The sequence below is a fragment of the Pomacea canaliculata genome, linkage group LG9 (genome assembly GCF_003073045.1).
Source record: "Pomacea canaliculata isolate SZHN2017 linkage group LG9, ASM307304v1, whole genome shotgun sequence".
NCBI classification, from domain to species: domain Eukaryota; kingdom Metazoa; phylum Mollusca; class Gastropoda; order Architaenioglossa; family Ampullariidae; genus Pomacea; species Pomacea canaliculata.
Window position 1 is genome coordinate 12,293,339 of NC_037598.1, and position 26,176 is coordinate 12,319,514.

Here is a 26,176-nt window from a genome sequence, read left to right on the forward strand (position 1 = left end):
TCCATTCTTTCAGATTTCGTACTGCAACTGTCCCCACCCACTCCACCCCACCAAGTCCTCTTAGGGCATCTGGGGACCAAGTCAGATGATCATGACAAGCAGCGACATCGATTGTAGGGTCAAGTTTGCAGTGGGATGGTGGTGAGAGAACAGGTATGGCAGACGTGCTTAATGTGATGCTGTAAGAGTTTAAAGTACAGTCGTAAGGCGATGCGAACTCAATGGTTCCACTCTACCTCCCTCTCACAATTACTTCGTACTCTGACTTCTAGCATGTGGCATCTTCATTACGCGGAAGCAGCAGCTCACTTAAGTACGTGCACGACTCAGTGTGTTTGTGCGCGCGCAACTTTTCTGCTCCATCAACATTAATCTGACGAAAACTTTACTTCACGTGAACACAACAAACTATGACAAGCTGTAGCCTCTAGTGGCAGTTGAGGGTGTGTGTGTGGGGGGGGGGGGAGGCAATGAATGTATAGGGTGGGTGGTGAAGTCACTCGCATTTTTGATTGTCGACAATAAAACAACATTTAAAAAACCTGGCAACGCAGACCAGCTTGACGGTCAGGGTTCCACAGGGCTCGTGCGCTGCCTGACTCAGGGCCTTGAGCGCCGCCAGTGGCCAGCAGAGGTGAACCTGCAGGCTGCGCCATTCACAGGCTCGCAAGAAGAGAAACGGGAACGGTCGTTACCGGTAATTAAGATGAGTCAGCAGGCCTTCCGACCCCACTATCCCCCCCACCCACCCCTACACACACCTCGCGACAGTTCGTCTCTTCCCCCTCCGCCCCATTCCCCATCTGCATGCTGCCATTGTCTCAAACTGTCTCTTTGCCGCACACTGGACGTCACCACTGTCGCTGCTGGCTGAGACCACAAAGAGATTGCGGGTGGGAGCAGCCGACCAGTAGGCTGGATTGGGAGGAGGGAAATATGTGACTAGGTGTAGTTTCTATCTTTCGTCGGCATGCAAGCCAGGGTCGAAGCCGGTCCGATAATTATGTATTGATAGTCACGTTGTTCCTGTGGAAGTCACCTGCATGACCAAACTCGTTATCCTGGCCACATCAGCAGCTGGCGACCTGCAGCTCGTCCCAGGATGCCTTGCGCCAGCGCCTGTCCCCTCCCTTATCACATATTAAAACAAGTCCATAATGCTGTGCACGCTCACCCTAGACAGTTTCTGGCCACTTTTTTGGTAGCGAGACAGGAAGAATGTTCAAGGACCTCCTCAGCAGACCTGCTGTGGGAACAACGTGACTATATCTGGCAAATGTTTACACAACGGGAACATGCCAATTGTCGCACACAGTCACTTTCGACCATATAAGCAGGCTCTTACACAACCCACGCCAGCCCAGCCTCTTGTACCGTCTCCATCCTTATGCCACATCGTCAGAACAATCCAAACCAACACAATAACAAAAGTGAGTGAGAGAGTAGAAACTGTGGATAGTGGCAGCAAGGCTGCAGGAAGGGAATGGCGACTTATTAAGCTGCTGGCCATGCCGATGACACCGCTGCACTGCAGGCCAGTAAGGACAGGATGCGAGCTGATAATAAGGCTGGTCAAGTGGCTCGAGTGCAGGAGGGAAAGTCGCTAACGTGCTGCAGCAAGAGGAGAAAGACGGCGCAGCGTGCGGCATGGCAGGGACGATGACTGATCACGTGCCAACGACGCTTGTTCTTCATCATGGGAAAATAAATATGTGGCTTTGTTTATAAACAAGTTGTATAAATACAGACATCGCCCTCCTCTCTCTTTCACACATTTTAACAATTTCCCATCGACCTTCAACCATTCTTTGATGCATTCATTATTCATTTTGCAAGCAGACTACATGCAGAATTTTTTTTTTTTTTACTTTGTACCTGTAATTTCGCACGCGCCATTTTGCCTGGTTTAAAAATATACTTCACTTTTTTAAATGCACATTTTCGTAAAAATTTAAAATTCGAACTTGAAACTAAAGTTTACTCCTTTAGGAGTTGCCGCGCGTGCTCACCTTTAAGAGGAGGTGCGGAATAGCAATGTAATCTCCTCCGCACATCCGCCGCAGAAAACGCTGGCACTCTCCCCACTTCGCCTCTTTAAAGCGAATTCAAAAGCTTCTGCTCTTGATACTCATTCTTGTTAGTTTTTTGTTTTTGTTTTGTTTTTTGTTTTTGAAAGGAACTCCTAAGCGCTTGCTACTTCTTGTCACTGCAACTGGCATTCTCCATGTGAGAGTAATCAGCAGGGGATAATTATTTCCCTGTGCCATTTCAAGGATTTCCTCTTTTTCAACTTCTTGTCAATTTCCCTGCTGCTGTTGCTGATCCCTTCCTTGTCTTTTCTGAGCTCGAGAATAAGTGCACCACATGAAATAAGACCCATCTTTTGTTTTTAAACCAGCAAGACTTTCAACTAGACTGGCAAATTATTTTCTTTGAAAGAATACAGATACAGCGGATGCAGAGCCTCAACCAATCAAAGTACATTTTCACAAACATTGTGTAGTTCAATCTGTCGTCAGTTGAGGAAAGTCTGAACGTAGTGACATTACGGCAGTTTTTTTTTTAAATTGCTACTGTCACAACATTATTATTACTGATTATTACTGCACTTACTGCTAGCGTCTGTGTGAATACATTTTTTTTCGGTCTGAAATGGTGCATGTTTTATTATGTTATCAAAAAACAATCACCAACAATCTGTCCCCGACCCCGACCCCCGCAAAAAAACAAAACAAAAACTAGGAAATTAGAGAAACGTAAGTACACAGACTGGGGTAAAAAAAAAACACACACACAAAAAAAGAAGGAACTGTTTTACATCAATATAGGTTTTGTTATTTGTGAATACCTGTGTGAGTGACAAATAAAGATACGGATCTTCTTTTTTCGTTTTGGTTGTCTGGATGTTCTCGTCTCTTGTGCTTCCAGTGGAAAAAAAAAAACAAACAAAAAAACAAACCCCACACTTCCGTTTTCTAGACAGCAGCGCAAGGAAATAGACAACCACTACCACCAACAGCAGCAGCAACAATGACAAGAAGAACATACCAACAACAAAGAATTTAAGGCAGTCTCCGTGAACATGTAAATGCACGCAAGCTTGAAGAAAAAGATTTCGCGCACGCACCCACGCACATCAACGCCGAAAAAAGGTTAAATGTTCCTCGGAACGACACATCTCGGTCTGGTGGGGACCCACTGGATCACCGGGGATCCCGTCTTGATGAACTTGGGGTTACAAGAAAAAACCCTCCTGCCAAATTGGATTCAGTCTGCAACAACTGGCAGCCGGCATATAATCAACACCCATGTTAGTCACCGCTCACAAGGGAATCGGTGTTGTGAGGTGGAGACGAGGATGGGGGTAGAAAGGTAGGAAGAAGCACAGCTAGGATCGATGCATTTTACAGCTGGTCTTTGAACAGCTGTTGCTAACTGCCGCGTCAGCTGTGTGACGCGAACGCTCGCGCCCCGGCGCTAGGCTGACAAGCGTTCAGACAGAAGGAAGTAGGGGTCGGCCGTCGACACTTGACCGCAGGAAGTCAGCGGTTTGGCGATTACAAAGCTTTGACGCGCCGCCGGAATGTCAGGTCAGCCCCCTCGCATCCTACCCCTCCCAGCCTGCAGGTGACGAAGAGACGACATCATCACGGTCACGGACTGTGCGCGGACAGGTTTTGCATGCGAGCAGGGCCACGCAAATCTCTCACGCGCACGAGGATAACAGGGCTCGTCCATGCAAACAAAATACACTCCAACTCCAAATTAGCACGTCCATGTTCTCGTGTGTTGTAGGGGTGGGAACCAGACAGGACGGACAGCTTCTTCCGGTTCCAGGCCACACTCAACTCGCATCGAGGATGCCATGCGAATATCTGCGAGTTCTGTCTTTAATAATACACTGCAGTGGGCAAGGTGCAGGTCGCACGGGTTTGCGTGTCGCCACACCAATGAGTCAACGCGCAGGACTGCATGCGTCATTCACCTCACGTGCATTGCGACAGCTAAGCAAACGAACCCCGCGGAGCTCAAAATTAAAGTACCGACAGAAATTATTTTATAGACAGAACAATTTCTGTAACACCTGTAGGAATTCGCAGACCCAAACGACCCACGAAGAACGGAAGTCTCAAGGGCTTTTCTTGCTGCGAGTCTGTGATTGTGTCCAGTCTGTCCATCTCTCTCGTACACATGTCTAGTTTATCAGAGCTACGGTAATGGCGCACATCTTCCGAGTCCTTGGCGTCTGTACCACACATTGGCCTGTCACATTGCGCCGTAGCACGGCACTAAAAATGTTTACCGAGTACTAACCTCTCCTGTCCACACACACACTGAGCGAGCGCGAGACTGGAAGGAGAGGCACGTGCGAAAAAACTTCATTTCTGCAAAGTGATTCTAAACACAGGAGGAAACGTAGGTGGTTAGCACGGGAAACTAACACACACAGGGTTCTGACAATGCGACGAGGTGCACACCATCCTGGCCACACGAACACCTTGTACAGATATTTCATCGATCTCTCTCTCCATCCTCTCGCCTACCTCCTCCTCCACCCACACGCATACACACTCCCTCGTTAACTGCCACTGAAACATGGAATGACCTGCAGTCGCCTTGCAGAGCGCCCATGGAGTGTACATAGAATATGTACACAATTTACACATTGACTACTTGTTTCCCGATGAATATACGATATTGACGAAGTTTAGGTAAGATGTGTATAGTAAACAGGCTACCCAGTCCGACTACTTTCGGTCGTACAGACACAAGTCGTGTGGAGATATGAGAAATGTGTAGCTGGGGGTAGTGCGAACATCAAAAAGTTTACTAACACATGCCTAGTTCCTTGCTATCATTATCAAGCATCGTGTGCTGTACATTTATGCGACTGGCAGCGCAGCAGGCTTATGTACACCAGCATCACATCAACACGCCAGTAGTGCCGTGTGCAATGTCGTCACGGCCTCACCAGGCGACAGGAGTTGCTCAGTTACATTATAATCTAATCTAATGAGACCACAGTCGTGAAAGTGGTCCGTCACTGACCCAAACATCTTATCCAGTACATGAGTGTATACATATACAGGCTGCTCTGTTCGCCCATGGAGAGTTTGTAAGACACACGGTATGCAGGATGCACTCGTCCTGCCATCATCAGCTTTCTCACACTTGTGACAGCATTCAGGGGAGTGTACCGACAAGGAAGACAACTCCTCTTTCGTTATTCCTTCCCTCACTTTAACCTCCTCCCCATTCCCTGACACAGACTTCTATAATCTCTAGAGTCTAGACAGAAGACGGGGAACTTCAACTACAGGCAAGATGAGCTAGTAGCATGTGTACATATAACCAGTCCCTGAACATTTCTTAAAGCAAACAATCTTAACAAGTTAACGCAAACTAGATTACTAATAATAAATAATAAAACTGATTTATACAGCGCTTTCACCACAATCAAAGGCAGGTTCAAAGTGCTTTACCAAAACAAAACAATTAATAATAAATTAGTTTTAAAGTGCATTTAATTACAGATATTTTTTTCCCACATGCAAAGGTGTGTTGACACTACCAGGTTACTATCAGTTCCATAATTGAGGGATATAGAAAAGAGCTTTAAAAAGGACTGGTGGTGGAAACCAACTTTGGGTAATGAAAGACTGTATTATTTAAACATCAACAAGGGCTGTTATTTATTGTACTTACTGTTGGGGGAATAATGTGTCAATAATTAAGCAAAAAGCAGCTTCTTTCAGAATGAAATATTCATGATGTGTAAGCAATCTTCCTAGTGGTGTGAACGAAATAAAAGATATAATAAAAGATTGATTTTTTCAATCTCTGTGGTTGTATACATTTTCATTAACTTCATTGACTTTTTTCTTTTGTTGAAGAATAAGCAGTATTTTGGTGATAAACATGCATTTAAAATACTTTTTAAAGTTTCACGACTTGAATTGTTTCTTTCGGTCGATTGTATTAGCTTCATTTGTGTGTACTGTTTATAGTTCACAGTAAAACTGTGATGGGTACATTAGAAAATGTCAAAGCAGTATAGGGCCGTAAGTCGTTCTTAGCTGGACAAATGTGGACGGAAGGTATGACAAAATTTTAAGAGAACCGCCACATAAAACACTTGGTTGAATGTTAATTCTTCCATGCTTCTCCGATTAAGAACCGCGTTTAGCAGAGATGAGAGCCAAACTTCGACGGAGGAACGCAGACAGGACAGTAGAATTGTGTGGCTGTTTGAATCCAGACACCACATCCCTATAAACTGCGCGAGCAATCCATTTATGGCAACAACATTAGTTTCTGTGCTCTTCTAATGACATCGACAGACATCTCCCTGCTAAGTTGAATTAACAATCGTTACAAACGGAAGACAAATTAAAGGGCGTTGACTGCTAGTATCAGTTGCCGGAAATCTTTATTAGAATACTGCCAAAACCACGACCGACACCAACAATAAACCACTTCCATCACTATCAGATAAGAGCAATGCATCCACTCTCCGGTTATCACTGACGATAAATATCAGTCCCAAACTGGCGATTCGAGCCGCGAACTCGATGCAAACGAAACAACACTAAGGGGCAGATAGTGAACGGCGGTAAAAGGAAATGCAGACACACCTTCATTACATATTCGCGTGAACTTGCGTCTAGTCACTCTAGTGAGTACTTCTGAAAACAATAAGCTGGCTAGGGCAACAACAATCGACAGACCAAGCTGCGTTGTTTTATTTGCACCCACTTTAACTCAGAACGTGTATAATTGACTCTGATGGCAGATGTGACAGTGCAAACTCAAGACCAACGACTGCTGTTTTATGCTCAAAAATGACCCAAGCCACATTACAATGGCAGTTCTACGTGTGATGCAGAATAAAATCAACATTCCATGGTCACCAGCACCAAAAGCTCTTCTCTCCCCACCCCAAACACCCCGTGTGGTCATATATATATATAGGATCATTAATATAGACTCCACATTTCAAGTCGCATGGCTTGCCCTCTCGGGAGTGATCTTTGATCGTGGTGGCCCCGATGAAAGAAAATGGGACTGTACAACTGTCATTGTGAAGAAGTTAACCGGCAGTAAATTTGAAATAGTACACATACAGTACACATAATGCTAGTTCACACATTTGACTGTGCTACTCTGGTATTGTTTGAAATCGTACGTGTATGTGTGTGACTGAGAGAAGACTGGAAACAAAGAATAACTTCATACAGCATCATAGTACTAAAGAACACCATGGCATTATGGCTTTTTTGTTTACATGGTAGAATTCCAAGTATGCAGGGAATCAAAAAGCCAAACGCTGGCCTACCATTGAGGAAATAACCCGAGAATCGCGACGTGAAGGTGAACATATGCTAAAAAGGAAATAGGCGCGACTCGTTAGGAAATGACATCAGCCCTCCGAACACTGTCTGTATGCGGAACTTCAGATATTCTTCTATTTAAAATACCCCCGTTGAGCTCTTCCGATGTTGCAGTTGATGTCTGGCCGCATCCGACATTTTTCTCTTTGTAGGATTCGCCCACGCTCTGCGATTCACCATGTCTGGGCTGAGTTGTCGGCGCCACACACCGTCAACTATCGCTAACCAGCGACACAAGTTTCGAACCCTGAATTGACAAACGATTAAATTGCGGCTCTTTTCATACACTTCAATAGTCTTTTTATTTTACAGAGAAGGGTTCCATTACTCCCTCCTGTCATCTGAAGTAAAAACGAATAGCTTTTGCCAATAAATGCCAACAATATATTATATATAAGCTCATTAAAACAAGGAAAGAGTTTTATGTCAGTGATGTGGTTTGTCCGGCATTACAGCGAGCAGCACACGCATTCGGAATCTGGTTTGATGAGCAAGTTTAACTTCGCTGAAAAAATGACTTGCTGGCAATCTAGCATCTTTGCAAGAGGTTAAAGGGTACCGATCATTATTGTGGCGACAGAGATGTGGTGGACAGTACAAACCAACATAATAAAAATACCAGGGGAAGTAAATTGTAAATCTCTGTATTTCTAACCCACTTTTACAATTTCAAAGTTTAGCGAAACTACATACACCCGTATAAGCAGTGACCATCGCGGAAGGGGGAAGGGGAGTGGGGATGTTAAAAACAAAAACAAAAGGCAAACACAGAATCAAAGAAAGGACATTTGGCTAATCGACATAACGTTTATATTCTTCCTTCTTTGAGATTATTCCACAGAAAGAACATCTGGCGTTGAGTCTGTATTTTTCCTTCTTTAAACTTATTCCAGGATCCACACCAGAGAGCACAGTTCCCGGACAAGTGAAAAATGAGCTGTTCCAGAATGCTTCAAGCGACAGCACGTGTAAACATAGGCTTACCGTCTTTACACATGATGGTCCGAGGAGGTCGATACAGGCCCACAAAGCAAAAGCTCTTCGATCCCCCTACCCTCACCCCAACAAGAGAGAGAGAAAGAAAGCACGATGCAGAACGCGATTTTTTTTTAACAGCATAGTTTTGTGGACGTTTCTGCACGTTAACGCCCCTTCGGAAGATATCGTTCGCCCGGGAGCATGGCGATCAGCCCGAGACATGGCGGAAGTTGGAGAATTGATCGCACAGTCGCACAAGTTCCTGGTGCAGGCCCTCAACTGCTGGAGCCGAATCTATTATCACTGAATTCATTCACGTCTGCTTCCGTTTCATACGTTCCCTTCTCTGCGAGCGGAGGACAGGAACAATTAGCGTGGAATTTTATTTCACGTCGTAGGCTCAACAGCCGCCGTTCGCACCGGCACTTCATCTCCATTTCATTCGATAGCCCTTGCGGCACACGGAGGTGGCCAGAGTCCTTCACAAATGTACCACTAGAGAATGAGCAGCCGTGATCAACCATAAAGGTCCGATGTGACCTGCACAATTTATACATACGTGTAGCATAGACCAGCGGCGGCATTTCTACCCTTCTGAATAGCTTATTAATAATGATACCGAAAAAATGTCACAAATATCATGTGTCAGAACTGGACAAACTGTGTAGCGACCAAAACAAAACAAACGAAAAAAAAAGAGAAATCATTTCAAGCACACAAGATCTTATTCACTCTCCCTCTTATACACGTGATACAATGACGTGACGATGACTGACGATGAAAGATGACGAGCAGCAAGCAGCGGACACCAAAATGACGGCTCAGCCAAGTATCGAGCACCGACGAACGCCACGACTTCCGCGCTGTCCTCGAATTCGGTCAAGCGGAAAGCAGGGCATAGTCGTTAGGCGAAAAAAAAACCCCAAACAAAAACAAACTTTTACCTCCACCGTGTTACTGCTTTGTACCAAAGAAGTTATAGTCGACGCTACAGAAGGGAAAGCGACAACAGTTCAAATTGACGGCAATGCAAACAATATAGCTGTTGTGTATCTGGCACAATGCTGTCTTGTCATCATAGCGTCCGTGACAAAAGTAAGAGAAGGCAACAGGTACACGATGTAAATGTGCACCGACCGTTCATCCACGAAACGGTTGCAAGAGCTTTCTCTGTGTGTGTGTGTTGGCAATCGCTGTAAACATCTGGTTCCAATATCTCTCTCCAACACCACCGGCGCCATAGCACTGCGTTTCTGGAGTTTCTGTAAGCCCCAGGATGTTTCTCTCTCCTCTGCTGAAGGACTGTACAAGTGGTATGAATTTTAGTTTATCTAATGGCCGGGTAAAGCTTAGTGCGAGGAACTATTTACAAGATCTGAAATCTTTCCGTGTTCAATACATACGACTACAAACATTGCCAAGCACATAAACAAGTCAAACTCGTGACGTCACGTGCACTCACAGCTACACCTAATACAGTGGAACCTCGGTTAACGAACTTAATCCGTTCTTGAAAGCTGTTCGTTATCCGAAATGTTCGTTATCCGAAACAATTTTTTCCATAAGAAATAAAGGAAATAGATTTAATTGGTTCCCAGCCCCTGATGACTCGCTAATATTTGAAAGTTACAGGCTATATAGGTGTTTGTTTTAATGAGAACAGCTATAATACAATATAAATGGAGATAAATAAACATAAAAACATTAACAAAAGCATTTAAACATCAGAAAACTTGCCGTTTTGACGGCGTGGTTGGAAGCAGGTGTGGGGAGAAGGGGTGGAATGACTGCTTGGATTCCCCCTCCATGAGCACACGTGACATTATAAAATCGGGGTGACTTCCCTTTTCTGTAGCTTTGAGGTTAAAGTAAAAAAACTTGTCCAGTGTCTGTTGCTTCTGCCTTTTTTGTAAAACTCTTCGGTAATACGACATCACATATCCGACAGACGCAGGCCACCTTCATACTTTGAAATCATTTCCTTTTCAATTCATTTGTTGGCGCTTCCTTGTAATTACCTCACTACTATTAATTGCTCTTAATCTTCTTTGGAGCCATGATTGAGGATTATCTTATTAAAATAAAGCACAAAAATCATTAAATAAGAAGGATGCGCATAGATAAGGAACGACCGATCGTAACTGTGTCTCGAGCGCGAATGATGACATGCTGGTCGGTCACGTGTGGTTCACCTGGCTGTTCGTTATCCGAAATTTTGTTCGCTATCCGAGACAAACTTTTAACGAAATTTTTGTTCGTTAACCGAAATATTCGCTATCCGAGGCGTTCGCTAACCGAGGTTCCACTGTAAATGGTCTCAACTTCGCCACTGGTTGTATCCTTGACAACCTGAACGTGAACATATATCCATGTACAACCCTGATGTCTGTGTTGTCGACTTTTTTTGCATGGTGTTTTTGTATTAGAGAACAGGGTATATTCACCTAGACTTGGGGAAAATAGTGTCTAGCGCTGACCTTTACCTAGCCATTAAAAAAAAAAATGCACCCCACGCCACCAAGGAGTGTGACGGCAAGAACTATAACCTTAAACACCGACCGGTTCTCTTGTTTAAACGTGCACGCATGTTCTTTTTCCTCCCTACTCCAGTTTTCTTTGCTATCTGACCGGCGATGCACGTGCCACGACGGGCGACAGTCTCGCTGTTAGGGGCCGAACGGTCCGACTGTATGAGCACGTGCAGGCCGCAGTTTGCGCTTCCTGCTAAACCCGACGGCAAGCAGTTTGCACTCCCGCGTCCCGCGAGACGGCCTTCCTCCTCGCCGGCCGTATTTACATACGACACACTGAGAACACGGCGTATTATCACTTAACGATCGTAAACATCTGCCATGTGAACAGGAATATATACACAGTTCGCCCTGTGAGCCTGCCTCCCGTCTGCTTCTTGGAAAACGCCTCCTCCACGTCATCCATCCGGGTGCGGACTTGTCGTACGCCCTCATCACACAGAAAGATATCCTAAAGGAAAATGTCACATCTTCTGGTCTGTCACGAGAGTCACAATGTCATAATTCGTACTACTGGTCTGTAAGGCGTCGTCTCGTAACATGAGGGTGGCGCATGCACACACAAGATCCAGCCTTTCAGCACATGGTCGTTGCATCTCTCCAGTAAACACGATCGGGCCACTTCAGGGCCACTCGTGAAGTGTTATGGGAAGGGTCACAAGAACCAATTCCAAAGGTGGCAGACACTGCTATTCTTCCTATAAATAATAACAGAGGATTTATATAGCACTTTTCGCAAGCAAACTACTCGAAATAAATATGTACGTATGTTGTTTATTATTATTAAAAATGCTTCTCGCTTTGCATGATCCAAGTCTGAAAAAAAAAGTCTGCTACATCTTGCTTTAAAAAAAAGTCTGGGTAACGGCTTCATTCAATAATGTATCTGACTGTAGTTCCCGCTGGCTCAGCGTCATTTTATCATCTTGTGTGTCATCTACCGACAGCTGCGCGCTTATGTATGTGTCCTTTATTGTGGATGAAAACTTTGCTCAGGATATTATACCGTCGAGGTCCGTGAGCACAACTCCCCCTTCCAATGGCTTCTGTCACACATGCGCATACTTTTAATTGTCCATTTTATGATGTCCACCGAAAATGTAGTACCTCAAATAGTTTTCGGTGACTGCATTTGTCGCAGCTGCTGTAAAATAGTAGGTAAAGCGAATGGTTTTCAGTGCGAATGCTACAGGTTTGGTTTTTGATGGAATTTACATTTTCATCCTTTGGTGTGTGTGCGTGATATTTCTGGTGTTTAATTTTAACGTGTCAGCTCGATATGATTAACATAGGTTTGGGTTAACGTTTTTTTAATGTTTTTATTTTAGAACCAGCAGATAAAACGATCGACGTCGACAGGGGCGACCTTAGGGCACCTGAACTGGGCCGCCAAATCCCGGGGCCACGACGCCAATATATATTGAATATAAAACAGAAGGGCGAAGGGGCCACCGATTCTTTCTCTGCCCAGGCTGCCACGAGCCTAGAGCCGCCCCTGATGTCAAGGTTTGTTAATCTGGCAACCACGCTCGGTTGTTTGCGCATGCGTAGAAAAGGGGAGGAGGGGGTGGAATGGCATTTTACGCCGAGCCAGCAGCTAAGAGCACGGCAAGGCAGACAGCCCTGTAAACAGATGCCACATGCAGAGAAAGAACATAGTGTCCAAGACGAGACCTGAATCCAGGACAGCCAACCCTCACTGTATTGGTGACAGGCGCTAACCACTGCGCCACCGGACCGCCCATATGCGTAGAAGAGGCCAATCGCTGAAGTCAATTTTTTTTAAAAAGTCGAATCTCTCCCATATGAGATTTATTCAGATAAGTGGACTTACATCTGTAACGATCTAATTATCCAACACCACGCACCTGTTTCTGTGAAATATTAGACACCCCATCTTCGATTGCCCGCCATGAAGGATCTAACATATCACACGGAACGAAGAAAAAAAATAAGTGAGGCTGTTCCCTTTTTGCATCTAGTGACTTATACCCGTTTCATCAGTATCGCTACGTGTCTTCTCACACATTGCGCTGTCGCACGGTAGGGTGGCTGAGGGGAGACGCATGTTCTGCCAGGAACTGCCTCAAGTATTAGTTTTCGTTTCGACCTTGTCTTTTCCGAGTGACCGAACTTCATCCTTCGGAAAGGTCATTACGGAATTATAAGATGAGTTCTGCACCATACTTAGCGTGTGTAAACAAAAACCCCGTAAAAAATAAAAGGTGTGTAAACAAAACAAAGAACTCAGTATGCTGTGTAAACCTGTCCTGGGGCTGTAGTTATGAAGCGAGGGTAAGTCGTTGCCCTGGCGCAACATGGGAAACTCAAAGGACAAGCATCTTTTTCCTTATATGTTATAATGGTCAGACCTCACATGCATTGTTTTTACCCCTGAAGCCGTAGTTATAAAGCAGTGACAAAGATTTCATAGGGTTAAAGAAACAGGACGAAGTGTCCAGATACTGCTTTATAACTTCGGAAACAAGATGTTTTTCCTGTTGCCCTAGGGAAATGACACGTCCGGTTCATAACTAGGGCCCCAGGGGACTACCATATTTGCTTTTTTTTTCATTCTTACAAGAGCGCACCCACCCTTAACACAAACACTGTAGGAACACTCAGAGAGGTAGAAGTAACTTTAAAGGAACGATCGCTTTACTCTGGACTAGAAGGCACACGACCTCATTGGCCGGACTAATTTTAACCGATAAAAAAGTTAAGGTATCTATGTCATCCTGTTCATTAACGGCATACAACTTCACGTCTTACTACCATCTCATCAGTCTGCTGAGCTCCACTACTCTCTGTTTAAGCACCTTAACATGGCTGAGATATTGTAGTCCCTCGCCTTCGCTGACGGCACACCTTTAGCATGAGTAGGCACGTTCTACTTTCACTGTGAAGTTCTCTGCAGTCAAACAAAATGACAGAACTGAGGGTCGAATCCAAGACGTCCCGCAGATCTCGTTTCGGGATACACACACTTCTGTCGATTGCAGAGGCTAAAGGCCTAGCTGTGCTCTTAATTACAATGAAATCGGCCATTAAAAACGCACTTTCCGTCCATTCATCCAAGCAAGCAACGACCTTGGAGGGGAAGGCCATTAATGGAACGAAGAACAAGAGACAACCAAAAACAGATCGGGATGGAGGAGGAAGCAGACTAAAAGGACGTCGGAGAAAGAGAACAAAGAAAGAGAAGCTTCGTTCCTATGCTTCATGATTCAGCAAACCGAGCCCTAACTCCCCGAATCGCACTCGCCATATTTGGACATTGAAGCACGAGCCGCATACTCATTGGAGGCTATTTTCCATCAAGTGGTCTTAACTCGACTTCTCAGGGAGGCCGAATGACGTATCCCAAAATAGGATCGTCCGTCAGCTTTCCAACTCACCTCAGGAAATCGATACTCTTGCAATAAAATGTGCCAAAAACTGTGGCCAGTGGCTGGCCTCATAAGCAGCGGGCATAAAAAAGGTCTCACCCGAGCGTTGGCCGCATCCTACAGGGAGGGCACCCTGAGAGGCCACCGGATGCGCTACATCATATCGACCGCCAAAGCTCTAGCCAGAATCGTAAATAAATAACACCCTTTAAGGCTCAGTAAGACTTAAAGCTCTTTGGGGAGGAAACTCCCTCCTTCCTCTCCACTTTGTTTGGTATCCAGCCGAAGTCAAAATGAGTCTAAAGGGATTAGGGCAGCGGTTCTCAACCTGTGGGGCGCGACCCCCTGGGGGGTCGCGACGTGCCTACAAGGGGGTCGCGAAGGTGGTCCTTTTTTAAAAGTTTCTTATACCGGTATTAGTGAAATTAGCTTAGATTGTGACCATGAGTGGTGAGGGCGATCAAACTCCAAATCTCTTCTCCCTATTCAAGTACACTGTCTCGGCAATGCAGTGACTTCTCACTTCCAAAACTCAAAACACAATCCACCTCTCAAACAATTAAGCCTTGATCAGGTGAAGAATGTAATTATTGCCCATGTAAACGGACTGCAAGAAAGGTTTCAGCATTACTTCGCTGAAATTGATGTGACTAAATACGATTGGATTCGTAATCCATTTCTGGCTGATCCTAGCACAAGCGGGTTGTCCACGGAAGAAGAAGAAGAGCAGCTCATCGACCTTTCGAGTGACCAATCCCTGAAAATGGTCTTCCAAACAACACCAGTGCCAAAATTATGGATTAGCGACAACGGTGAATATCCTCTCCTTTCTGAGAAAGCAATGAAAGTTCTTCTGCCATTTTCAACTTCGTATATGTGTGAGCAAGGATTTTCAGCATTGGCAGCACTGAAGTCGAAATACAGAAATCGTGTGGACGCAGAGGCTGAGTTGCGAATAGCAGTGGGTACGAACATCGCACACAGGTTCACTTCTCTATGCAACAGCAAGCAGGCTCAACCTTCTCATTAATCAAAGTGAGTGTCCAATAAAATAATATTTATTAGCACCACAGAATTTGCTTTAGTAAAATTTCATTAACAGTTATACTTCGTGCAGATACCAACTTTGTTCTTCCGTTGTTGAATTGCATTGATTTCTACGACGCGGCGTTCGAAGTTAGCTAAGGCTCCCCCCCCCCCCCGCTCTTCCACCGACCTAGCTGGCTAAGGGGGTCGCGGACGTACCGGTGTTCGTCAGGGGGGTCGCCACAAGTAAAAGGTTGAGAACCGCTGGATTAGGGTTTTTTTAAGAGGACAGGATATTATTCACCCACTTTCAACATGCCCCAAAATTGTTTTTATATAAATATAAATGTGTGTGCTGGTCAGCTGGTGAGTGGGTGGGTATGGGGTTGAGAGAAAGAGTGCCACGTGGCCTTGTGCCGTAGTTCATTGCTAGGATTTTGACCTCCTCCGAAGAGACCCAGACGGTTCATCTTGCCAAGTCACTGCCGATCGCTCTTGTGTGTAACCACAGAAACTTTTCTGTAGATGAAAAAAAAAAAACCCCAAAAAACCCAGGTGAGGGAAGTCCTGTCGTAGGGGACTGAGGTGTTTAGAATCCTCATTTGTCTCGGCGTCAGTTTTTGTGAGGACGACGCCTATCTCCTCTTCCTCGCTCTCTTCCCAAACCCCTCTACGGAGTTATACACGGGCATCATGCCGGCTTAGTGCGCTCTATCGGGGTCAGACACCTTTGCTATCCCCCTCCCCCCCAAAAAAAAATCATTTTCCACAATACCTAAGCAAAACTTGACGAGAGACCTTGTACTAAGAATGTGAAAGTAATTTTTCATCATTTCGTCCTGTATTGCGCTTGACCTTGAGCGCTACCTCATGCTTTTGAGGACGTCTTCCTAAGCCCCACTCGTCTTCTGTACCTCAACGGACACGAACGACAGCTCTGGACGGACGGTCGGAATCGAAAACTTACGATCCGAAGTAATCGATATCAGGTGGTGACGCTTCGCCGCGCATGCACGCCCAGCGCTTGCTTGACGGGGAGGAGGGACCGGCAAGCCGCTTCTCGAGACCCGAAAGTTCAGAGCTGTGCCAACGCTCACGGACGAAGACGGTACGGCAGCAGCACGTGTAGCGCGTGGCAAGTGTCCAGAGAAAACGATCTGGATCTGGCAATCCTCTTAGCCTGCTGCTCTGCCTTCCCAGCACGCGCCTGCTGCTCTCACCTACACTTTTTCATCTCGTGCACGGCCTAAATGTCGTGGGTAAACGTGCAGTAAGCGCAGGTGTGAACGCCCTCAATGATTAACAACTTAACACGGACTCCTCGATATTTACTTCCCTTTTAAAAAGTTGTCGATCTTGTTCTTACTCAATGAACCCACTTCATGTGCATGAGAATAAGTAAACAAAACTTTTTTGTGACTGTTTATCACAGAAAAGATAAACTGCAATATTTTTGTCTTTTTTTTTAATTCTGCCTTCGTCTTTTTCCCTGAAACCGAACACATTTCAAGGACAAGTGGGGCTCAGAAAGGCCAAGTTGATAGAGTTGAGAAACGGCCGTCCACACGGGGGATTTGTTCCATCTTGTGATGGTGAAAAAATACCGGGTACCACCAGAAAGATGGAAATCTTGGATCCGCTCGACACGTATCCTGGACTGCCAAAGTTTTAAAGAGCAACTGTATGATGATTCACTGTCGGCTTCTGATATTGCAAAAGCAACTTGCAGCTTGCCATCCAGACACGGTGCCCAGCCACAAACCAGGAACCAAAAAGGTGGGTGAAGAGTGGACAGAGAACATGCCAGCCTCGTTCTATAATTCTCTCCTCCTCTCACACTCACCCTATCCCCCTCTCTTTTTCTTTCTCATCGAGCCAAACATGATGTCCTTTTTTGGTGTGACCAGTTTACGAGGGGGAGGCCATCATATTTCTCAACAACGACAAACCCCATCTAATGCTAGCCACGTCAATAGTTACAGTCTAATGGTAGCCCAGAACAGTGAATCAGGTAATGTATGTTGTAAGGCGCCAGGGAGCTGCTGCAGTCGCAGTCAAGCAAATAGATGGGTTTTTCCTTTTTCTTTCCTTCATTTTTAACAAGTGTTGGTTTCTAATGGGTCCTTAAAAGTCTCTGATCTAAGATACGAAGAACACTTTCCATTCTACTAAGCATCGCATGGTCTGACTTCTACTTCTTCCAGCACCAAGCAGTTTTAAACAATTACAAATTCACAATGGTGCGCTAATCACGAACACAGCATGTAAAATCGCCAATAATTATTCAGGAATGAAGGCTAACTCTGCGCTTAGCGCCTCTTGTAAATGTCACAACCCACTGCGTCTCCAACTTGCAGTCATAATTATGGCTCTACTCGTGTCGTCGAGCAGAGACCACCAGTGAAGACTCACAAGAGGAGTAAAATAGTCTTACGCCATCGCCCGTCCCGCCGCTCCAGAGCTTCTCTCTCCCTTTGGGCTCTGTTTCTTGGGTTTCACTCGATTTCTTACAATAATTTGCTGGTCAAATCAGCGCTGAAGGCGACATGCCTATGCTAACGGACATTGCGTTCACGATTATGTTCGTAAGCAAAATCAGGAAGCTGGAGTCTGGGCATGGAGATGCTTAAATATAGCGACACACACTATGGACATGCACATGTGTGTGCATGTGTGTCAAGCACAAAGAGACTGAACTTTGAAAGATATTGCTAGTCGCCGACTGGACTCGATTTGTTTCCAGTAGGTCAAAATTCTATTGTCTGTGAACGAACGTTCAAACAAGTCTGTGACCATGTCACGCCATTTGCACCAACAAGACATGAAGCAAGCACTAAAAACCAGCAGAGGAGCAGCGGCAAACAGAAGTACACCGCATCTCATCAAAAAGCGCTGCTGGCCAAAACGACAGTTCAAGGGTGTACAAGGTGTCGTGGTTTTAGTACGCCGATAAAGTGGGGTGGAAGGGGCGGGGGAGCCGTGTTCGCACGTTACGCTTGCCGCTTTTGACAGGAAGAAATCCAGGTGAGTAGCGAGCTGCCACCTGACTGCACATGGTGACAGCTAGATGTGCGTTGCGTCCTCGGATGCGTGCGGCGACGCGACAAATGGGAAAACGGTTTTCGATTGCAGTACTCCAGCAGTCTACTTTCTCACCTGCACTTGCTTCCATTTATCGCGTGCACGTGTGTGCTACTATAATCATCTGATATATATTAGCGAGTAGCTGAGAGTTGGGACGACGATATGCATAAGAGTTGGTATATTTACCCACGAAGCCTGCAGGTAATGTAACATCAAGAACACGTTTCCTCTCCAGGAAATCTCGCTTCTCTGTGTGTGTTTTCCTCACACATAGTCACCCTTAAATGGGTGGGTTTTAAATTTTTTTTTGTCCATTTCCGTCAATATGCTTTCACTTACAGGATAAACAAACTGCTACCAATATATTTACCAAAGTTCTTGGTATTGGGAAGAAAACTAAGAATGGAGTCTGAATGTATGGCCGAGGAGCAGATACAAAGCACATGCACAGGCACATTAAGTAAACAACAGCATGGAGATGTATCAACAGATGCCGCTTAGAAGTGCCCCGGTACAGAGGCAAAGGACATAGTTACACAAAATATGTGCATTTGAAACAAGCACTGACAAACACATGTACAGACTTAGTGACTTCTTCGCCCACATCATGTGCTTTTTGTCAGAACTGTTTGCTTACTTACAAAAGAGAACAGTGTGTAATCTGAATGTGTATAGGGGAGGAGGGAAATTTGAATATAGGTGCAGAAATGTGTCTTCCCTTGAATGGAGGGTAATACACATTTACTATTAAACTTCTCTTTAAAAAAAACACTCCTTCCCTTTTCTGCTATCCAGAAAGTTGGGTGGACAGAACAACCACGGCAGATGCTGGAAATGTTGGAACATCAACAACCAGTTACTGTGTTTATTGTATGCCGTGACTGATATATCTTCCCCAATCTTCACATACTTCCCATTACTATGCTCTTCCTTCAATGTGTCCTGGCCTAAACCATTCAGTGACTTGAAAAAGTGACGTACATGGCTGCTTCACTGAGGCAATCTACAAACATGAAGAGAAGTGGGTGTGCCTCATCATGCTGGCCATATAGGTACTCATGTCCTCTATTCTCAAAAGCAGCATTAATTCGTCGCCGGGGTCAAAAATATGCACGAGTGGTCAAAGCTCAAAAGCTACAGACGAAAACAATCGACCTATGTTGCTATAATTGCTTAAAACTAGTGCAAATGCACAGAAACAGATGAGTGACATGCCATTTCACTTACCTCTCAAATGATTTTCGAATTCGTTGACGATCTCTTTTTCTTTCTTACTTCTCCTTTCTGCCATGACTGTGAGTAGGGCAGATGATATGGATTATCCAAACAAAGGATTAGATGCACACTGCGTGCAACCGACCTGCCCAGCCGGCAGAGCAGACGGTACTACCAACAGCCCTCCGATTTGACCTAAAGCGCAGACGACTTCTCTTTGCTCCAGTGCAGCAGCGCATTGAGTCATGGGAAAATCGCCACACGTTCTCTCGAGATATCGCGAGAAAGCATGCCAAACTATTTACCCAATGAAATTCCAGCTAAGAAAGGTTTCCTTGAATTAAACCAATGAATGACTCCTTATTTGCGGAACTCAAAACACCGTTCTTCGCGTCCTCGGGATAGAAGTTGGGTAAACCCGTTGTAAACTTTTCGACAGCTTTCAGGCCATGTAAATCATCTCAAGGAGACGCTGCAAAAGCTTCAAATCAGTCAAAGAAATGTGACACCTGGTGTATGAGATTTTAATGTTTCGGTCATCGTTCTTCTGAAAGCAGGAGAAAAACCCCCATCTGTTGCAGACGACTTTTTTTTTCCTGTGGAGTCTGGCGATTGTTACTGTCGTCATATAAAAACTGGAATCTGCGTGGTAAACCCCATGATATGGAAAAAGACAGAATAAGTCCAAGTTTTTGGAGAAAAATTGTGTACATTCTGGAGTGCAAAACTTGTGGAGAACTAGTGTGTCGACGGGCTATGCGAGCTATCCTGCTTGCGGATAACACAATATCGTTGTTTTCCACTGATGCACCTGACCCAACGTGAGTTATCACTTTTGCTTTTCTGGAAGTTCTGCACTTTCTTGTTTTATTTAATTTGATGAAAAGAAAATAATTACACTTGCCAGCTAGGTTCATGTAAACCTGGAGCAGTGATTGTTTTCTTGAACAGAAAATAATATTGCTAATTAGTTTCGTTTTGAAAGGTGTGCCAGCTTAACTTCTGAACTGCTGGCTCTTGGTACTTTAAAGTTTGTAGATCATTATTTGCATGCACAAAACCTGCTTTGAGAAGTTGTAAATATATTTTTTGATGATTGAAGTAAGATTGTCCGTTTGTAATGAAATATGATGGAGTAAATTTTTAGTTAGAATTGTTTATTTTTGGTCATTAAAGACTGTTGTGTTTTGGAATGTAACTTGAAACATCTGTTCTCTTGCATTTCTTGGTTTGAAGTGATTTAATTGGGAGCCTCCTACATTTTTATAATTTCTTAATCAGAGATGATTATTGTTAAACATAATGTAAAACCATCTGAGAAAGTGATCGATGAAGTCTATAATATGCTAGAGAAATAGAAGTGAGGACATATCTTTTTCAAGTACTTGATTTCAATAAAGCCTGAAACTTCTTAGTTACTGTGGCAGTGAAAACAAGCCCCACTTGGTAGAAAGCTTATAATACATTTCTACTTTTAGTTGGTAACATTCTTGCACAGTTAGGTGTGTGTGTCAGGCTGCTGAGCACAACTTATATATGTATATATTTTGTACATGTAAAATAGGTAAGTATATTAATCAGTTGCTATATTCTCAACCTTTAAATAGTTTTGTTTATCATTCATTGTTATGTTCAGTAACTTAATAAGTAATAAAGGTATTTAATGAGTATCATATGGCTTGAAAGTGTATTGCTCTCAAGAAAAGTAAAAGTAGACAGATATGTTGTTTGAAACTCATGCATTCATATGTCACATAACTGAATTTGGTACTGTTTGTTTATTTCAGTGCAATTGCTGCCATTCCAGACATCTTTATAACAGCACACTGTCTCTGCAAGATACAGAATATAGCATGCCTTTGTTGGTAAGTTCTATGTGGGGTTGGTAAGAATGAAAGTAGAGGGCTTTAATATTAAAGTGTTTGGGGAAAGAGTTTGATGTTTTATGCTGAGCCAGCAACTAAGGCTATTTCATGGCAAAGCAGCCATCCCTGCAAACAGGTGCCACATGTAGAGAAAGAGCAATGTGCCCATGGTGAGATCTAAACCCAGGACAGCCAATCCTCACTGTATTGGTGACAGGTGCTAACTGTTGCATCACCATACAGTCCATTTAATGTGAGAGCCTTATAAAAATTTGCAAGAGTGAATGATTTTGATGATATGAAAATAAACCTGTGTGTGTGTGTGTGGACATAGGTGGTTATTATAAAATAAGGCTCATGGTTGCTTTCTCACAATTTTTAGTCTTTCAAAGGGGGTAATTTTTTCTACACATAGCCAAAGAAGAAATGTAAGCAGTCCTTTTCAGTTTTCCTTATTTTGTTCCAGTGGAAGTTTAGTTGGATACCATGTGGTCACACCTTGTGAAAAATGCATGCGTTCCTGCAACAATGGTCATTTCTGGATGTTTCACAGTTCTTCAGTTTCATCATTTGGTAGGATGAATGAGAAAGGTGTGTATTAATAACACTTCAACAAACAATTCACGTTTCTTTTTATGATGACACCCAAAGATTCTTTTCATAAGTTTTACACACTTTTTAAACGTTGGCAATAAAAATAATTAGATGCATCCTTTCACTTTCAGACAGTTGTTGAAGAGGTACAGCAGATAAAGTATGTTCAAGAACATATTAATTGTCAACAAACCAAATGATTGTTTTGAGTCTGAGGGGTATAAGAGAGCATACATAGTGGGATTCAGTTTAAGTCTAGTTTTTCTTACTGAATAGTATTTCTGTGACCAGATATGCAAAGCATTTGTTTTATTAACTCCCCTTCTTCATTCACGGTCTGTCATGTTTGCCACTGTAATGCCTGTATCCTGTTGCTTAAATGTTGAAATTAAAATTATATGCTTTCTGCATGTTAAACTCCATTTGTAGTCCAGCTCACACCTCTATACACGAAAATACACTTTATACATTCTTCTATTATTACTATTATTATTGGGGTGGGAGCATAGCCAAGCAGGATAAGGACAAGCTGCAGAATGATGTAGACATGATATATCACAACCTTCTGTTTAACAAACTGACTATAATTTTAGCCAGTGACTCTTATCCACTCTGACAGGAATTTGACAACAGGTGCATAGACAGAAGTGTTAGGTTTAGAGTTCACCAAGCTAGAACCACATGCTATCTGCACTTCTTTATTCTGGCTACAATGCACATATACAACAAAATCATGACTAGGGCATGTGAAGATTCTCATACAGCTGACACCTGTTTTTTTATTTTTTAATACATGTAATGTCTGGATGTTATATTCCCATGGCAGATTTCCTGAAAGAGATTAATAAAGATGTATTGTAAACAAAACATGAAGCACTGAAATTTGTGGGTACAAAGTTTAATAAACATAGTGTTTTAATATTATTTATGACTTTAACATAATAGTGTAATAGATGAACTAGAAAAAGTTACATATGAAAACAATGTTTTAGAGTTATATTTGCCATATTTACAATGTAGATTAAGAGTGCAATTTTCTTTATTTTTGAAAAGCATTTTATTTACAAGAAATCGTTTTTTTGAACCACTGCTTTCTGGTATCTTGACAGATGATGATTACATGATCTGGAAAGAGCTGCCAGCAGAGGAAGAAGATGATTTCCCATCTGGAGAATGTTGTCGGTGAACAGTAATGATGAACATAATTTGCCATTGTTTCTGATCTGAATAATTCATCAGCAGTTGTCCATCTCCACATCTAATTGAATGTAAGAAATGTGCAATGACAGAAATTTTGACATGTATAGATGGAAATATATTCTCAGGAACAGGATTTCAGTTATGCTTGATATAATCTATAATGTGAATCTTCTACACTGAGACAGAAACTATCAAGGTTAGATACATTTTATTGTTATTGCTTGCTTATTTCTATCTTGATTTCTGCAACATGTCTGCACAAATGTTTTCTAGCAGCAAGTCTTTGAAGCTGTTTAGTGAAATTGATAATCATGGAAAGCCTTAAGTGGAACTGTCAACTTGTGGTGTCATCTTTTCCACCAAATCGAAAGCTGAAGAGCTAAAGCAACTGTTTTTTGTGTACACTGTTCTTGGGCTTAGAGTTATAGAAATTAGTGGTAAGGGTGCCTTATTCTTAGAAACAGTTTTGCTGGGTTATTTATTTCATGATACTTGTGCACTTTTTATGATACAGATGTCTCTCTGGTCACCTTGACTTTCTCCTGTTTGCAACTGTTAAAAGATAGTAGAGAGATATTGTTTCCAAAACACAAATCTTACTTAGCTGGTAGCCAGTCTTAGCTCACCTTCTAATGTTTCACTAAGTTAGAAACAAGAAGTTATTAATTTTTTTTAAATTATTAGTTTTGATACTGGGTTAAAAAATCTATATATATTGGAAAGTTCCTGAGAGATATAAATGGCATATCAAGTAAAAGTTTTTATCATAATTATTCATACTTTATATTAGAGTTTAAAAAAAAATTGAAGTAAATGTATTTAAAGAGAAATGAGTCTGAAGTAGAAAAATGCAAAACAGTACATAAACTTTGACAGTACAAATACTAGTTGTACAACTTAAACAGGATGAAAACAAACTACACATAATTTTTACATATATAAAGAAAAAAATTTGATGAAGTTAACTAGGATCAAAGGTATCAGTAGTGGTTGAGGACAAGCCAGGTATGTTTTAATTATGCAGAACATAAAAAGTCCTGATTTGTATGTGGTTAGCATAACTGGTAAATAAGAGTTATTAACAGCTTTTGCGAATATGCATCATTGATTTGGGGGAATGAAGTGTCCATTTCCCATTATACTTAGAGTGTGAAAGTTAAATCATTTGCCCAATGATATCTGTGTATGACAGTAAAAAGCTTACTTTCATTTATGGAAAAGAAAAAAATATTTTTGCAAGAAAATGTGTGATATTTGCTATTGATAACATTCAGCAGGAAGAAGAATACCACTAAATAATTAATAACAGTGTTTTAAAGTATTCTTTATAAAGTAATGTTAAAGTGAAACTAGTGTGCTTTAAATTCTTGTATTAAGCCATTAGTAAACTAAAGTTCTGTCATACATTGTAATCTTTTGAATATAGAGTTGATCTACTCTGGGACATGCAGGTATACCTCTTCAACAACTATTCAAAAGTGGAAGGATGCTTCTAAGGATTTTTATTATCAACACTTAAAAAGTGTGTAAAGTTTTTGAAAAGAATCTGTGGGGTGTCTTCACTGAAGGAAATGTCTGTTTGAATTGTTAGTAGAAATAATACTAATATCTTCATGCCTAAAAGCAGCTGTACGAACATAGAAGTACAAACATTTATGCACAAAGGAATATGCATTCAGATGCATAAATACAGATTTCTTTTGCTAGTAAAAAGATGGAATATTTTAGAGATGTTTTATCATCAAAGATATAAACTGGTTCATTTCCTCTTTTTTCCGTTTGCATATCCCTAAGCCTTCTGTGATGTATACATTATTATTGATTTTTTTTCACTTTAGATGTGATGCTTATTTTTTTGTTTGTTTAACATACCTGTATTGTGGTACACCAATTTTTGTATCATTCAAATCTTATAAAAATTAATTATACATTTTTTTTTCTGGGCAGGGAAGAACATACCTCCCTGTACTCATTAGCAGATATGTAGGGCACTTGTTCTCATCCCGATAAGTGAACAAACTTGCAGACCTTCATTGGTTTAACTAATGTTATAATAAAGCAGTTTTCTGCTAAAAGTGTGTATTTCTGTGCAGAGTGATGCAGAGTACTGCTTGATGGTATTCTGCTTTTTAGCAGCTTATTTTATGGTCACATGATAAATACTTATTATTTTGCAAGCTGTGCATTATGTATATAATACACATACATGGTGTCAGACATAAAGTTTATCAAATGTTCAAATGTTTCTTGTTATTGTGAAGTTTATGTTAAATTTAACAAGATTAACATGAAATATACACTTATAAATATTTTATTATATTATTTATACTTTCTTGTAAACCCACAAGTGGACCAAAAACATGAAAGGCCCCGCATTTTTATAGTTTGTTGCACCAATGGCTGATGAAATAAAATGGTTTTTATTGTGAAAACAAACCAGTAGCATGAGTAATATCAGTTAACAAAGCAACTGAACATCTATTTCAGTTTATCAACACCATGTCTTAATATTTTGAAAGTTCACGAGCAAAATAAAACAAATCTTGATCCCTGTACCTATAATGAAAGTTGGCAAATTCTCTGAAGGCAATAAACATTAAAATGGAAGTTTCAGCACTGGATATATATTTTTATTGTCCGCTTCTAGAAGATATTCACTGTGGTGCTGGTAGCAGCATCTGTAGCCACTGTACCAGGTCTGTCCCAGTAAGCATCATTCCCAGGGCTGGATCAAAGAGCTGTTCTAGATTTCGCAGGTTTGTTGTGCTGACTTTGAATGGAATCTGCAAGCATATGTCATGTGTAGAAAGTAATCTGACAACACTGCGGGGAAAACCATTCATTTCTAGAACTTAGCAGTATGGATGATACCTTGCAACTAACACGGTGCTATCTAGAACAAA

The 26,176-nt window shown here is 42.4% G+C and overlaps 3 protein-coding genes across 3 annotated transcripts in view; 1 reads left to right on the top strand and 2 right to left on the bottom strand.

The window, feature by feature from the left end:
* Positions 1–19,845, bottom strand: part of LOC112571956 (SLIT-ROBO Rho GTPase-activating protein 3-like) — a 93,428-nt gene extending 73,583 nt beyond the window's left edge. Inside the window, exon 1 of the mRNA XM_025251385.1 lies at positions 19,627–19,845. Coding sequence (XP_025107170.1) covers positions 19,627–19,690 — 64 coding nt within the window. The 5' untranslated portion in view covers positions 19,691–19,845. The remainder of the gene's footprint in view (positions 1–19,626) is intronic.
* Positions 19,846–19,966: 121 nt separating this feature from the next.
* On the top strand, positions 19,967–25,510 carry LOC112571960 (protein FAM72A-like). Its single transcript, XM_025251394.1, has 4 exons — positions 19,967–20,435; positions 21,402–21,479; positions 21,946–22,070; positions 23,183–25,510. The coding sequence occupies exons 1-4, from the start codon at positions 20,278–20,280 to the stop codon at positions 23,257–23,259; spliced, it is 438 nt and encodes a 145-aa protein (XP_025107179.1). The 5' UTR covers positions 19,967–20,277; the 3' UTR covers positions 23,260–25,510.
* LOC112572169 (cilia- and flagella-associated protein 54-like) overlaps positions 24,794–26,176 on the bottom strand; it is a 29,296-nt gene continuing 27,913 nt past the window's right edge. The window contains exon 44 of the mRNA XM_025251738.1: positions 24,794–26,056. Coding sequence (XP_025107523.1) covers positions 25,928–26,056 — 129 coding nt within the window. The 3' untranslated portion in view covers positions 24,794–25,927. The remainder of the gene's footprint in view (positions 26,057–26,176) is intronic.